Genomic DNA, 14,632 nt, shown 5'->3' with positions numbered 1-14,632 from the left:
ATTCTGGTTTCGAATTTCAATTCATATATTTTTATTCAAATTACGAAAATTTGTTGACTACACATAACATATCGGCCTAAACAAAAAATCTCAAGATGCTGCACAAAATTCAAATTTACAATTCATCACAACCATTGCTAGCGTTGTTCACGGACCAAACCAGACCAGGATGAATCCAATATGTTGCAGCAACAGGCCCGTGCCTTCTGGGACGGCCCACTCTCGGTTTACCGTGTTTGTCCAACGGTTATCGACTTCGAATTTATCACGATCATCACTATTCGTTCCTCTCATTCGCTTCAACCCCCCAACTCAACATAAATCTGGTCATTGGGTTCTCGTTCCAGCGCCCATCGCGTCTCTAGTGTTGGCTCCTACATAGTTATAACGACGATTAGCATAGTTCCGACTCCAATTGTTCCCGTCACCTGCCCGTGGCATGTACCTATGCCCGCTCCCGCTCCTGGTGCTGTTGTATTGCCACGCATCGTCGTTATGATACCCTGACCACTCGTTCCACGGATCAGCATAATTGGCAGAGGAACAAGCGGCCGGGCCCACTAAGTTCTCTTCCAAATCACCCCAGCCTACGGTAGCCAAAATATGGTCCGGAGCAGCATAATCACCAAAGATTACTACAGGATCGTGATCTTCCTCTGTCTGGGGACTCGTAGCCGGGCTCTCGACATCTGACAACAGCATCTCGGGATCATTGTGTGAATCCCAATCGATCTTGTCAATGTAAAGATCGGGATCAGGCAGTGATATGTCACAGGATAAGCCCTTTCTCTTAGCCCAGTATCGTTTTTTGGCGTTGCTGAATGCTTCCTCGCCTGCAGAGTCGTTCCAATCCAACACATTATCGTATAAGTGAATATATCTCTTCAGTTGCAGCAATGTCTCCCAGTCCATTGATCCAACCACTTTGCAGAATTCTTTCTCCCACACAGGTACAGTAGGCTGCCAATACCCTGCAGAAAGCAATGAAACACAAGTGAGGAATCGAAGCAGCGGTAAATAACACTACACAAAATCTTCAGCCGAAAAAGAAATGTTTCGCTTTGAATGGGACAAAGGGAGTACTATATCATAACAACATCTATTGAGGTGGGAGAAATAAAACGACTCTAGCCAGAGAAACAAACAAATGCTAGGAACATGAGTAATAAACGTGTATGAGCTCGACAATCAGTTACCAAAAGTGCTGATATAAACAAAACAATCATCCACTTGATTCACATCCAGTCAAAAATACACCACAGAAGAAGAAAAATGACAAAAAAAAGCCGTATAGAAGCACACAAAATCGAGTGAGTTGATCAAGCAGCATTGTCATTCTGAAATATACTGAACTGATAACCACCAACCCATTCCATTCCTACGAACTCAACCTATTAAGCCTATGATTTTTCGATCATGTCATGAGACGTAGATATTTTGTGCTTAAATTAAACATATGTAGGATTTAGGAGATTCACATATAAACTGCATCGGCCATTAGGCCTATATCACTTGAGTTTTAAGTACACAATACAACAAACACCGGTGAACAAGGCAAACAGAAGGACCACCAAATCTAGAAAGTAAACAACCACAACCAAAACAGAACTCCACTGCCTAAAACAAGTATAGACAAAATATAAATAGAGTAGGACTCCCAACTCCAAACACAGTAAAGCATCAAATTCTGTAAACCTTAATTGACAAAAACTGATCTCTTTTCAACATTTGTGGACCCTGCACCTCCTAATAGAAACATAAAATAAAACTAACAGTTAATTTTTCACATTCTGAGCTAAATGAAAAAAGGATCCATAAAATAATGAAAACTCGAGTTAAAAAACTCAGACCATGCAAAGACAAACAGTGAAAATATATATTAATTCAGTAATACTTAATAATGTAATAAAGAAATTCAGATATACCACGCGGCGGCTTCCTGTTTTGTGATCTTCTCTGACTGTCCTTCCTTCTATCCTCCATGATCGCAATCTCTAAAAAAACCCAGAAAATCAAGTTAGTAAATTACCACAAAATAGGGAAATGAACAAGAAAAATTCAGTAGCAACGTACAATTTAGGAATTGAGTTAAGCTGTTAAGCGTTTTCTGACTATCACTAAGAAACAGAGCGAAAAGGGGGGGAATAAAAATGGAATCTTTTATTTTTTCCTGGGAAGGGTAAGAAATCAGAGAGGAATTGTTGTCAGAGAAGGGAGATTGAAATGGTGGAAAATGGGAAAGAGGGTTAAATGGATTTTGAAGGGAGGTTTGGCAGTGATCATAAAAGGGAAAAACTTCCGTAAATTGTTCAAACGATATTGAAACTTGAAAGCACAAAATTGAAAATGTAAATTATGGCAACCGATTGAACTACTACAATACAAGAGAGGAGTAGCAAATTAAGGTTTGCTGATCTCTCTCTCTTACTGGACGCATGTTGGTTTGGTGTTTTCAACTTTTTATTGTGTTCTTCTATTTTGTAAAATTTGGAATGTTATTAAACTAATAAGACAGATAATAGTAGAATTATTTTCCAATAATTTTAAAAATAAAACAATGTCTCGTGGGCAGTTATTAGTGGCTCAAATTCTATGAATGGGCTTGGTAGCTATTATTGGCCCATAAATCATAAATCCAAATTAGTGTTACTACAATACTCTTATTCAGTTAAATTAACTCGGTTTATTAATAAAGCTCGAAACATTTTGTACAGTTATTTAGGAGATTTGAAAAGTAGTCTAAAGTAGTACTTCCCAATTCTATTTGGAAGTTAGTATACAGTAGTACTATTCTGTTAATTAAGTGAGTGCTATTATTTTGATGAATTTTCTATTATTGAACATGTACTATTATTTTTAAATCAGATTTTTTAAAAAGAAAAAAAATATTATTTTAAGTTAAATAGAGAGTATAAATAATATTTATTCCATTTTCTTTAATTTAAATCATGAAATAATATGAGGTCCACTACCAAAAATGGTAAAAGTGAAATGAGTCAAATTATCTGGGACGGACCGAAATGGAATACTGGATCAAATTATCTGGGACGGAGTAGTTTGGTTTTAAACCTTGTGTCAGTGTGAACTCATCCATATGTATGATGTTGGAGTGAGAGAGAAGTACACTTTCGATTAGCTTATACTCCCTCCGTCCACGATTAATATTCTCATTTCTAAATGGCGCGAGTTTTAAGAAATGTTAAGAAAAGTGGGTGAAAGAAAGTTAGTGGAATAGGGATCCCACTTGTATATATTAGTTTTAAATGATATGTGAGAGGAATGAGTTAGTGGAATGTGGGGTCTCTTTACTATTTATGGTAATTATGAACCGGGACTCTTATTCGTGGACGGACTAAAATGGAAAAACGGGACTCTTATTCGTGGACGGAGGGAATACTTAGGGGTGGGAAAATACCAAAATACCAGCTTTATTATACCAAAAAATATCGAATTTTCGGTATACCGTATGATATGATTTTTGTAAGGTAAATGTATGATTTTATCACATACTGAAATTTCCAGTATATTTTTTCCGATAAAGTATATACTATACACGATATGTTGGTTTCCACCCTTACTTATACTATGTTCACTTAGAATTATTGCAAATAGTAATTAGTTACTGTTTATATCTATGATTTGTTTTGGTAGACTAAGAGCATCTCCAGTGGTAGGCTAGCCATCGGCTAGCCGATTGACGTGGCTAGCCGATCGGCTAGCCGAACCATTGGAGTAGGCTGGCCGATCGCGTGTGGCTGGCCGATGCACTGGCCGCCATTGTGGCGGCCCGATCGGCCAGCGATCGGCCAACGCTATTTTTTATTTTTATTTTTATCCTTTTTTTTAATTTTTTTTAATTCTTTTTTTTAAAATTTTTATTTTAATTCTTTTTTTTTTATTTTTTGAAAAACTATATAAACGCGATTTTCTCTATCTCTAAATTTCTGTACAAGAGAAACATCTAGCCCCGTTCGGCTAGCGGCAAACTATAACGGATTCAAGGCATACTAACATTTTTTAATATATTTTTTTAATAAATTAGTGAGGAGTAGAGTGGGGCGGTGGCTCGTGTGTGGAAGCCCGGATTTTTTTTTATTATGTAATTTTTTTGATTTTTAGTTAATGTACTTTTTTTAAAAAATAAAATTAATGAATTTTTCCGTATATGTCTCGTAAATTTAATTCGGTAATTTAATCGTGATTTTAATTCCGTAAATGTAGTATATTTTGAATTATTTTTATTGCGGCTGACCTAAATCTGATGTGGCAGGTAGATTTTTTAGTGCTACTGACGTGGCAGGGGAGAGAATGACTAACTTATTGCTGACCTATTGCTGGCCTATACTCAACGCATTTTATATTTCCATGTAAAGTTAAACTATTTGGAGAGTGTGATTGCATCCACATTACCGAAATTGACTCTAGTATTTATTCTGCATTTCTGCTTGAAAATAAAAATCACGTCAAACTTAAATTCAAACCGAATATTATAGGATTCAGTTGAAGTAGACATTTACGATAAAATATGCTATCACATTCAAGTTTCAACAAATCATCTTACGACAAAATAAATAATCCAATATAGTTGAAGTAGTTAAAACATGAGCATCCGCAATCATCCAAATTTTATTGTTGACTTTTGATATAGAAAATGGAGAAGCACCACCACGGCGGAGGAAGCCGCCGCCAAGACTTTGAAATAGCGGTGGACATCGCAACACTCCAAGACTTGTCAGACCTCCTCCACTCTCAACCCAAGAAGCTCTACTCGGAATCACGCCACCGCCGCCAAATCCAAAAAATCCCAAACCAGATACGTTGCCGGAATTTGCGGCGGAGCCAGCAAGTGTACGACCCAGTTCTGGTCTCCATCGGCCCTTACCACCACGCCAAACCCGGGCTCCGTCGCGCCCAGGAATTCAAGCACCTCTGCCTCGACCGCTGCGCCGGCGGCGATGACAAGAAGAAGGCCTTCTTCTACTCCAAGATTGTGGAGCACGCCGCCTCCATCAGAGACTGCTACGCAGAGGCGAAGATCGTGGAGAAATACGACGACAAATCGCTAGCGTTGATGATGCTCTTGGACGCAAGCATCATCATAGACTTCATCCACAACTACTTGGGGATGCAAGGAAACAGCTTCTCGGACTGGCAGCGATGCCTCGGCGCCGGATCTGGACCGTTGATGGTCCGCGACATCATGCTCATGGAGAATCAGATCCCCTTCCAGGTCACTTGAGATTATATTATACTACTACTAGTAATAAAATTTATATTTATGATAAATACTTGTAGTATTACAATAATTAACTTTATAGGTGTGACACGGTTGAATGGAATTCCTAGGCCTTTCTTGGTACGATGAAATGAAACGAGAGTAGAATGACATGATAATTTCTTTTCATTTCTATTACATGCTCTCTTCCATTCCATAATACGAGCATTTCATTCCATCACACTACGCAAAGAAATCACAATTCATTCCATCATACTAAGAAGGGCGTTGAACATTGTTTCGACTCAGGTCCTGCAACTGCTTATCACCTTGCAGTACGAGAAAGGAGAAGCTGCTTCGTTTCTCCCACGTTTTTTCTCGACATTTTTATCCTACAAAGGGCGTATATTAGACTTGGACCTCAACAATACCGAGATCCTTCGAGAAATTGAGGATCCTCCGATTCACTTCCTCGAAGCTTTTCGAAGAGTTGTAGTGCTGAAGAATAAGAAGAAGATTAAAGAGGAAGACAGAGTTATGTCTGTGTATAGCTCGGTTAATAAGAGCGTGTTCTTGCAGTCTGCAATGTCGATGAAAGAAGAGATGGTGGATGCTGGCATATCATACATGCATCGTTCAGTAATGGATCTCAAGGCCAAGGGAATACGCATAAGGCCTGATCCCGACTTATCAGCCGCAGACATAACTTTCGTGCCCGGTTTCTGTTTCAGCGAGCTCCGCCTCCCAGTTCAGTACCTCTCCGACCTAACTCCGATGGTGATAGCAAACATGATTGCCTTTGAAGTTCTTCCACACGGATGTTCTAGTCTGGTGGTGTTGTCGTATGCCATTTTCATGAAGTCGCTGGTGCAGAGCCCACAAGATGTGAAGGAGTTGCAGGACAATGGGGTGATCTTGAATAGGCTTGCTAATTTAGAGAAAGTGGTGGAAGTGATAAAGGAGATCGACACGTTCGGGCTGCACGATCAAGATATATTCAAGGATGTGAAGATGAGGATTGAAGAGCATTGCAGGAGCAGGGCTAGGACGTGGCTTGCTGACCTGATTTATACCCGTTTTCGAACTCCATGGACTGCAATTGCCTTCTTTGCTGGAGTGCTCCTTCTTTGCCTCACTTTTTTGCAGACTGTTTTCACTATCAATCAAAGACCGCTTTAGTTTTGATTTTAACAAGTATGATGCCATGATATTTACTCATACTTACCTATTGGAAATGCTAGACTATTTGAGTGTAAATCATTCATTTCACAAAAGGAAAAGAGTGTTCAGGTACATGTCTTTGTTGCCTAAAAGCTGTGACTCTGTGAGCTTTTTTTTGCTGCAGAAACAGTTGCTTTGTGTTGAACTATGCGTGTGACATTTCGTATTTTAGTTGCAAAGGGGTCTTAATGTCAAATTGTGGGAATTTTGTCATAACAATTGTGTGAGTAATATATTTCTAGAATTTAAATACTACAACAAGGTACCCTCCCGAGAATGAACAATTCATTTGCAAATAACGCTCGATTATTATTAGTAACTTTCAGAATTTATTTTGCAATGTGTCATTATTTTGCACAAAACACCAAACACACTGGTGAACAAGGCGAACAGAAAGATGAGAACACCACCAAATCTAGAAAATAAACAACCACAACCAAACCAGAATTCCACGGCCTTAAACAATGAGACAATAAAAGTAAAGATAATACTGGAGTAAGCATCAAATTCTGTGAATAAGAAAATAAGGATAGTTGGAGAAGAGAGGGGAAAAAAAGAATGAAGAGTGAGTAGCCATGCTTCAAAAAGAATTCATAATTAACGAAAATCCGTTGAACAACCTTTTATAAAGTTGCATCCGTTCTCCTATCCCATTCTCGCCATCTCCAAGTGAATATTATACCTTCTTCAATTTTGAAAAGATATCTTTACATCTTCTTCTACTACTACTAAAATATTATACCTTCTTCAATTTTGAAAAGATATCTTTACATCTTCTTCACAAAAAATGTAAAAAGTTTAGTTATTTTGTTTGTCTTTACAAATTTATTAAAATATGTTACTACTATTTTTAAGAATGTACCGTAATTTTTTAAAGAAAGTAAAATAGATATACATTCTCAGTGCTCTTACTATTTGAGTTTCTTTATATCCGCGACAATATAATTGGAATGGAGTCGTTGAAACTTGTCCGTCCACCATAGGAAAAAAAATGGAGCACCGCCGCAAAGACTTTGAGGTAGCGGTGGACATCGCAACGCTCCAAGACTTCTCAGACCTCCTCCACTCCCAACCCAAGAAGCTCTACGAGGAATCACGCCGCCGCTGCCAAATCCAAAAAATCCCACCACAGATACGTCGCCGGAATAAGCGGCGGAGCCAGCAAGTCTACGACCCAGTTCTTGTCTCCATCGGGCCCTTCCACCACGGCAAACCCGAGCTCCGTCGCGCCGAGGAATTCAAGCACCAGTGCCTTGACCGCTGCGCCGGCGGCGATGACAAGAAGAAGGCCTTCTTCTACTCCAAGATTGTGGAGCAAGCCGCCGCCATCAGAGACAGCTACGCGGAGGCGAAGATCGTGGAGAAATACGACGACAAATCTCTAGCGCTGATGATGCTCTTGGATGCAAGCATCATCATAGACTTCATCCACAACTACTTGGGGATGCAAGGAAACAGCTTCTCGGAGTGGCAACAATGCCTCGGCGCCGGATCCGGGCCGTTGATGGTCCGCGACATCATGCTCATGGAGAATCAGATCCCCTTACAGGTCCTGCAACTGCTCATCCCCTTGCAATACGATGAAGAAGAAGCTGCTTCGTTTCTCCCATGTTTTTTCTCTGCTTTTTTAACCTTCAAGAGGCGTGTAGTAGATGTAGAAATCCCTCAAGAAATTGAAGATCCTCCCATTCACTTCCTCGATGCTTTTCGGAGAGTTATAGTGATGAAGAGAATCAAGATCAAAGAGGAAGACAGAGTTATGTCTGTGTATAGCTCAAATAGCAAGAGCATGTTCCTGCAGTCTGCACTGTCGATGAGAGAAGAGACGGTGGATGCTGGCATATCATACATGCATCGTTCGGTGATGGATCTAAAGGCCAAAGGAATCCGCGTAAGGCCTGATCCCGATCTAGCGCTCGCGGACATAACTTTTGTGCCCGGTCTCTGTTTCAGCGAGCTTCGCCTCCCAGTTCAGTACTTCTCCGACCTAACTCCGATGGTGATGGAAAACATGATCGCCTTTGAGGTCCTTCCGCACGGATGCTCTAGTCTGGCGGTGTTGTCGTATGCCATCTTCTTGAAGTCGCTGGTGCAGAGCCCACAAGATGTGAAGGAGTTGCAGGCCAATGGGGTGATTCTGAATAGGCTTGCCAATTTAGAGAAAGTGGTGCAAGTGATAAAGGAGATCGACACGTTCGGGCTGCATGATCAAGATATATTCAAGGATGTGAAGATGAGGATTGAAGAGCATTGCAGGAACAAGGCTCGGACCTGGCTTGCTGACCTCATCTATACCCGTTTTCGAACTCCATGGACTGCTATTGCTTTGTTTGCTGGAGTGCTCCTTCTTTGCCTCGCTTTTCTGCAGACTCTTTTCACTATCAATTAAACACCGCTTTAGTTTTGGACTCCAAAGATGAGTATATAAGGTTCAAATTAACCAACTTGTGATGCGTTTTGCAGCATAATTGGAGAGAGTAAGTATCCAATTAATACTCTCTTCTCCCTCTAACCTCAGCATCTCTTCATATATCAAATTAATGAGATTGAGTTGAGTATTGGTACTACTTAAATTGCTCAATGGAGTATTTACAATTAGATTAAGACTTTTAGAGTTTTTATAAAAATGCGGCTATAACCAGCCATATCTCCAGTATTTACACAACGTATGATTCCAATTTTGGCGAGGTCATGTTGCTTATGGTCACTATTTCCAGAGAGGCGGCTGAAACCAGCCATCAAATTGACACATCATTGTGTTCATTGATCGATTTTAGAGAGAATTTTAAGGGGAAAGATTTGTCAGTGTGAAAAAAATTATGGGTTGAATAATTGAGAAAATATTCCATAGACCCGACATACAAAGGTGGTTATATGATGTTGTATGCCCCACTGATAATATTTGGACAAATAGAATTCCCTCTCCAGCTGGAAGAAATACACTCCCACGCACTAATAGCTCAAATTCTTGAATATGGAAAATTTGGATGCCCCATATATAAACCATACACAACTTAAATCTCACATCATATTTCAAATCAACTAAAAAAAAGAGTTTTCATTGCCATCAATGGAGTTCAAAGATTAGCCACTTTTTTTATTCTTTGTTTACAATATATACAATGAGTAGTATATATACGTATTAAAGATCCAATCTTTACGATTTAAATCACCCATTAATTATACTTTCAAATCAATTAAAATAATTGAATACTACTAAAATACTAGTACCCTTTATTATATTAGATTTGAATTATGTATAATTTAATATGAACGATCAGACAATTAAAATACTACTCCCTTTGTTCTATAGTAGCGGAGTCATTTTGCCATTTGGTATGTTTTGTAATAGTGGAATTATTTTCCCTTTTAATAAAAGTAACACATTTCTTCATACTTACTTTTCCCTCTTTCTTACTTTATTCTCTCTACTTTTTCATCTCTCTTGCTTTATTATTTTTTTCTTAATACATTACACAACATTCTTTTAATCTCCACGCCGAAAAGAAATGTCTCCATACTATGAAACAGATGAGTACTATTATTAGGTTTAAATTAAAAGTCACAATCTTACTTTTATACCATTAAAATGATATTGTACTATGTTAAAAAATAATCATAAAACCAAGAAGATAAAACTTTAGCAAACCAACATGCAGTATTCAAAATAATCAATTAAGAAAAGACAATTATAAAACAAAGAAAATAAAAAAAAAGTGGCGAATCTTTGAACTCTATTAATGGCAATGAAAAGTCTTTTTTTAATTGATTTTGAAAATGATGTGATATTCTAGTATCGTATGGTTTATATATGGGCATTCAAAGTTTCCATATTCAAGAATTTGCGCCGTTAACTGCGTGGGAATGTAATTCTTCTAGTTGGAGAGTGAATTCAATTTCTACAAATATTATTAGTTGGCATGCCATATATCCACCTTGGTGTGCCTAATCTATGAAATGTTTTCTCTGAATAGTTCAGAAGTACTAAAATTTAGCCAAAATTTAAGAGACTAGACCATGTTTATCACCAGTCACTCAACCTAACTCAAGTACTAAACCATTACATTTTTAATATTTAATTAATTTATATATCCAACACATTGTCTTTCATATCATCAATATTCATCCAACTCAACCACATCTTTTTTGATGATTTATCAATGACCACCAAACCACACCATTATATATTTATTTTTATATTACTTTTTGATAATAATATTATTGCACAATAACTGTTTATAAAAAATACAATAAAATACAAACTAAAATTTTGAGGAATTGAAAAATATACTCACTTCATCCCCTAAAAATAGGAATTCTTTTCTTTTGATCCGTCCCTAAAAATAGAAACCTTCCATTTAAGGAAATTTTTTTCTCTCTAATAAAGTGAGACCCATTTTCCACTAACACACTTTTCTTTTTATTTCTCTCTTACTTTTCTGATTTGGCATTAAAACCCATGTCGTTTCAAAAATTCATATTTTTATGGGACGGAAGAAGCATTATTTTCATCATCCTCCATATTTAGCAGCAAATATATTCCCTCCATCCCTACACAATAGATGCGTTTTATTTTCAGCACTATTTTTGAAAAAATGGAGTAATAAATAGTTAAAGTAGAGAAGAAGTATAGTAAAAGAAAGAATAATATAGCGAAGACTCTTATCTATATGATTATCTCTCTTACTTTACTTTCTCTCCACTTTAACTAATTAATAGTATTATTTTTTTTAAAACGAGAGCTCAAAATGAAACGCCTCTACTAAAGAGGGCCGAAGAGAGTACAAATAGTAAATTTTGTACTATCAAAGAGAAGGATTATATGAGGAAAAAAGATGAGATTTTTTTAATTTGCAAAACTATAGCAAATGTGGTCTTTATTTATAGAGGATGAAAAATTATAAATTTTGATATAATTTTCATAATTTTATAATATAATATATAAAAGATATATACGTTTTAAAAAAATATTTACTAAACAACTCATTGGCTGAATGATTATATGAATTGGAAGATGATTCGATTGCCATTGGTCCACTAAGATCATCTCCAATCATACATCAAAAGCCATTTTTTATGTATAATTTTTGGTGAGGATCGGAATCTTATTCTTGCTAAGAATATTCTCCTTCCATCCTCTGCATCTCTTCATAAAAGCTAACTAATCTCAAAACCCTAGTAAAAGAAACCTGATTCTCTTTTCTTTATCCAAACGGAATTAGGAGGTTGAGTTAATTCATGGTTGTTACTTGGCAAGAGTTTTGCACTAAATTACAATAAGCATTTCGAAGTTTTTATATGTAATTGAGTTGACACGACACTAAAGGAGAATAATTCATTGAATAAGGAATTAGGAGGTTGAGTTAATTCATGGTTGTTACTTGGCAAGAGTTTTGCACTAAATTACAATAAGCATTTCGAAGTTTTTTTGTGTAATTGAGTTGACACGACACTAAAGGAGAATAATTCATTGAATAAAATGCTTGGGTTTGTGAAATTTTTTTGATGTGTTAGGGAATTGAAATTAAAAATATAATATATAACTGTCTTATATTGGTGTCAAGAGAAAACTCAAACTAGTATATAAGTCTCATGGGCCTCTCCTCCTATCACCAATTGGTTTTAGGACGGAATCCATGAATTTCTATCATGGTATCAGAGCGGGTCGCCGACTGTGGGCCAAATTTAACTGACCCAGTAGTATATCTAGGCTGAAACCAAAAAAATGACTGACCCAGCAGTATATCTGGACTTAAAAATTTGGGCCAAATGGTCTAACCGATTGAAAAAAAATTGGACCGATTGTCCAATCGATTAGGAAAAAGTCCAACCCCTTCAAGGTCACCAGTAGTATATCTGGACATGGGCCCCTCCTATCGCAAATTGGTTTTTGGATGAATTTGGGCCAAGTGGTCCAACCGATCGAAAAAAAATTGGGCCGATTGTCAAATCGATTAGAAAAAAGTCAAACCCCTTCTAGGTCACCAGCAGTATATCTGGACATGGGTTCCTCCTCCTATCATCAATTGATTTTAGGATGGAACCCATGGATTTCTATCACGATGAACATAAACGTGTTGAATTTTGTGTATATATTTGTATAATTGTATTTGGTTCAGCAATTGTCAAAATGGGAAAAATGACTCTAGTATTAAAAGGTTAATTAATCAATCTGCTTGAAAATTTTAATAAACGGGCCAAACTTAAATTCAAAAGTTATTGTAACTCTGAGTTGCAAAAACTCGAAGTCCATAACAATAATTGTTGCATTACTTTTTATTACAGAGAAAAAATGGAGAAGGGCGGAGGAAGGCAGGAAGCCGCGGCGCAGTAGCTGTGGACATCGCAACACTCCAACACTTCTCCGAGCTCCTCCACTCTCAACCCAACAAACTCTACTCGGCATCACGACGCTGCCGCCAAATCCAAAAAATACCACCTCAGACACGTTGCAGGAATTTGCGGCGGAGCCAGCAAGTGTACGACCCGGTTCTGGTCTCCATCGGCCCCTACCACCATGGCAAACCCGGGCTCCGTCGCGCCGAGGAATTCAAGCACCTCTGCCTCGACCGCTGCGCCGGCGGAGATGACAAGAAGAAGGCCTTCTTCTTCTCCAAGATTGTTGAGGAAGCCGCCGCCATCAGAGACAGCTACGCTGAGACAGAGATTGTGGAGAAATACTACGACAAATCTCTAGCGTTGATGATGCTTTTGGATGCAAGCATCATCATAGACTTTATCCACAACTACTTGGGGATGCAAGGAAACAGCTTCTCGGACTGGCAGCGATGCCTCGGCGCCGGATCCGCGTCGTTGATGGTGCGCGACATCCTGCTCATGGAGAATCAGATCCCATTACAAGTCCTGCAACTGCTCATCACCTTGCGATACGATGAACAAGAAGCTGCTTCGTTTATCTCACGTTTTTTCTCCGCGTTTTTATTCTTTAAAAAGCGTGTAGTAGATATAGACCTCAAGAATGATGAGGATCCTCCCATTCACTTCCTTGAAGCTTTTCAAAGAGTTATCGTGAAGAAGAAGAAGATTAAAGAGGAAGATATAGTAATGTCAGTTAATAAGAAGGTGTTCCTGCTGTCTGGGTTTCCCATGAGGGATGAGCCGGTTGATGCTGGCATATCATACATGCAACGTTCCGTGATGGATCTCAAGGCCAAAGGAATCCGCGTAAGGCCTGATCCCGACCTATCGCTCGCGGACATAACTTTTGTGCCCAGTTTCTGTTTCAGCGAGCTCCGCCTACCAGTTCAGTACCTCTCCGACCTAACTCCGGTGGTGACGGCAAACACGATCGCGTTTGAAGCTCTTCCGCACGGATGCTCTAGTCTGGTGGTATTGTCGTATGCCATCTTCATGAACTCTCTAGTGCAGAGCCCACAAGATGTGAAGGAGTTACAGGATAATGGGGTGATTCTGAATAGGCTTGCTAATTTAGAGAAAGTGGTGGAAGTTATAAAGGACATCGACACGTTTGGGCTGCACGACCAAGATATATTCAAGGATGTGAAGATGAGGATTGAAGAGCATTGCAGGAACAAGGCTAGAACGTGGCTTGCTGATCTGATTTTTACACGTTTTCGGACCCTGTGGACTGTTATCGCCTTGTTTGCTGGAGTGCTCCTTCTTTGCCTTACTCTTTTGCAGATTTTTTTCACTATTCGGCCTATCAATCAAAGACTCCTTTAGTTTAAATTCCACTACAGGAAAAGTGTTCACACATAAACATGTGTTTGTGACCAAACGTTTACTTATTTTGTTGCTACATATACATGTCTTTGTGGCCATACGATACCAAAAGCCGTTAGACTTATTTTGTTGCTAGAAAAGTTGCTTGCTTTGTGTTTGAATTAAATTGAATTGTTAGGAAATAAATTGAATTGTAATATATAAATGAGTAAAGTCTAAAAGTGGTCATAAACATATGTCGATTTTACGATTTTGGTACAAAACATTGTCTTTTGAATTATTCGATCCAACATATTTGAAAACGGGTTGAAATTAGTCCTTTTTGGATGACACGGTTTAAATCTAACAGTCAACGACTGTTTAGTTGATTTTGACAGATTAATGATTTAAATTAGAATTTTTAATTTTATAGGGTTTACCATTTATTCTGGACAAGTTATGTTATGAACGATTTTGTTATTCCTCATTCCAGCTACTGATTTTCTAACCTGT

At 38.1% G+C, this 14,632-nt stretch overlaps 4 protein-coding genes across 6 annotated transcripts; 3 read left to right on the top strand and 1 right to left on the bottom strand.

Annotated features, from left to right (window-relative positions):
- Positions 1 to 13: 13 nt before the first annotated feature.
- LOC125187454 lies at positions 14 to 2,452 on the bottom strand. Of its 3 annotated transcripts, none has more exons than XM_048084049.1 (4): positions 2,074 to 2,452; positions 1,926 to 1,994; positions 1,696 to 1,746; positions 14 to 971 (listed from the first exon to the last, which is right to left on the bottom strand). In XM_048084049.1, exon 4 carries the CDS (start codon positions 910 to 912, stop codon positions 328 to 330), a length of 585 nt encoding a protein of 194 aa, XP_047940006.1. In that variant the 5' UTR covers positions 913 to 971; positions 1,696 to 1,746; positions 1,926 to 1,994; positions 2,074 to 2,452; the 3' UTR covers positions 14 to 327. The 3 variants fall into 3 exon arrangements, with proteins under 3 accessions (XP_047940006.1, XP_047940005.1, XP_047940004.1); XM_048084048.1 differs by lacking the exon at positions 1,696 to 1,746 and having other exon boundaries at positions 14 to 374; positions 446 to 971; XM_048084047.1 differs by lacking the exon at positions 1,696 to 1,746.
- A 2,163-nt stretch (positions 2,453 to 4,615) lies between these two features.
- Positions 4,616 to 6,510, top strand: LOC125187724 (putative UPF0481 protein At3g02645). The gene is made up of 2 exons (XM_048084350.1): positions 4,616 to 5,230; positions 5,525 to 6,510. The coding sequence occupies exons 1-2, from the start codon at positions 4,652 to 4,654 to the stop codon at positions 6,392 to 6,394; spliced, it is 1,449 nt and encodes a 482-aa protein (XP_047940307.1). The 5' UTR covers positions 4,616 to 4,651; the 3' UTR covers positions 6,395 to 6,510.
- An 833-nt stretch (positions 6,511 to 7,343) lies between these two features.
- On the top strand, positions 7,344 to 8,944 carry LOC125187855. The gene has a single exon (XM_048084504.1). The coding sequence runs from the start codon at positions 7,428 to 7,430 to the stop codon at positions 8,823 to 8,825; it is 1,398 nt and encodes a 465-aa protein (XP_047940461.1). The 5' UTR covers positions 7,344 to 7,427; the 3' UTR covers positions 8,826 to 8,944.
- Positions 8,945 to 12,298: 3,354 nt separating this feature from the next.
- Positions 12,299 to 14,140, top strand: LOC125189433 (UPF0481 protein At3g47200-like). Its single transcript, XM_048086712.1, has 2 exons — positions 12,299 to 12,322; positions 12,722 to 14,140. Exons 1-2 carry the CDS (start codon positions 12,299 to 12,301, stop codon positions 14,138 to 14,140), a joined length of 1,443 nt encoding a protein of 480 aa, XP_047942669.1.
- Positions 14,141 to 14,632: the final 492 nt, after the last annotated feature.

Source organism: Salvia hispanica, chromosome 5, assembly GCF_023119035.1.
Source record: "Salvia hispanica cultivar TCC Black 2014 chromosome 5, UniMelb_Shisp_WGS_1.0, whole genome shotgun sequence".
Classification (NCBI taxonomy): domain Eukaryota; kingdom Viridiplantae; phylum Streptophyta; class Magnoliopsida; order Lamiales; family Lamiaceae; genus Salvia; species Salvia hispanica.
The sequence above is the reverse complement of the archived record's forward strand: the minus strand, read 5'-3'. Positions and strand labels throughout refer to the sequence as shown.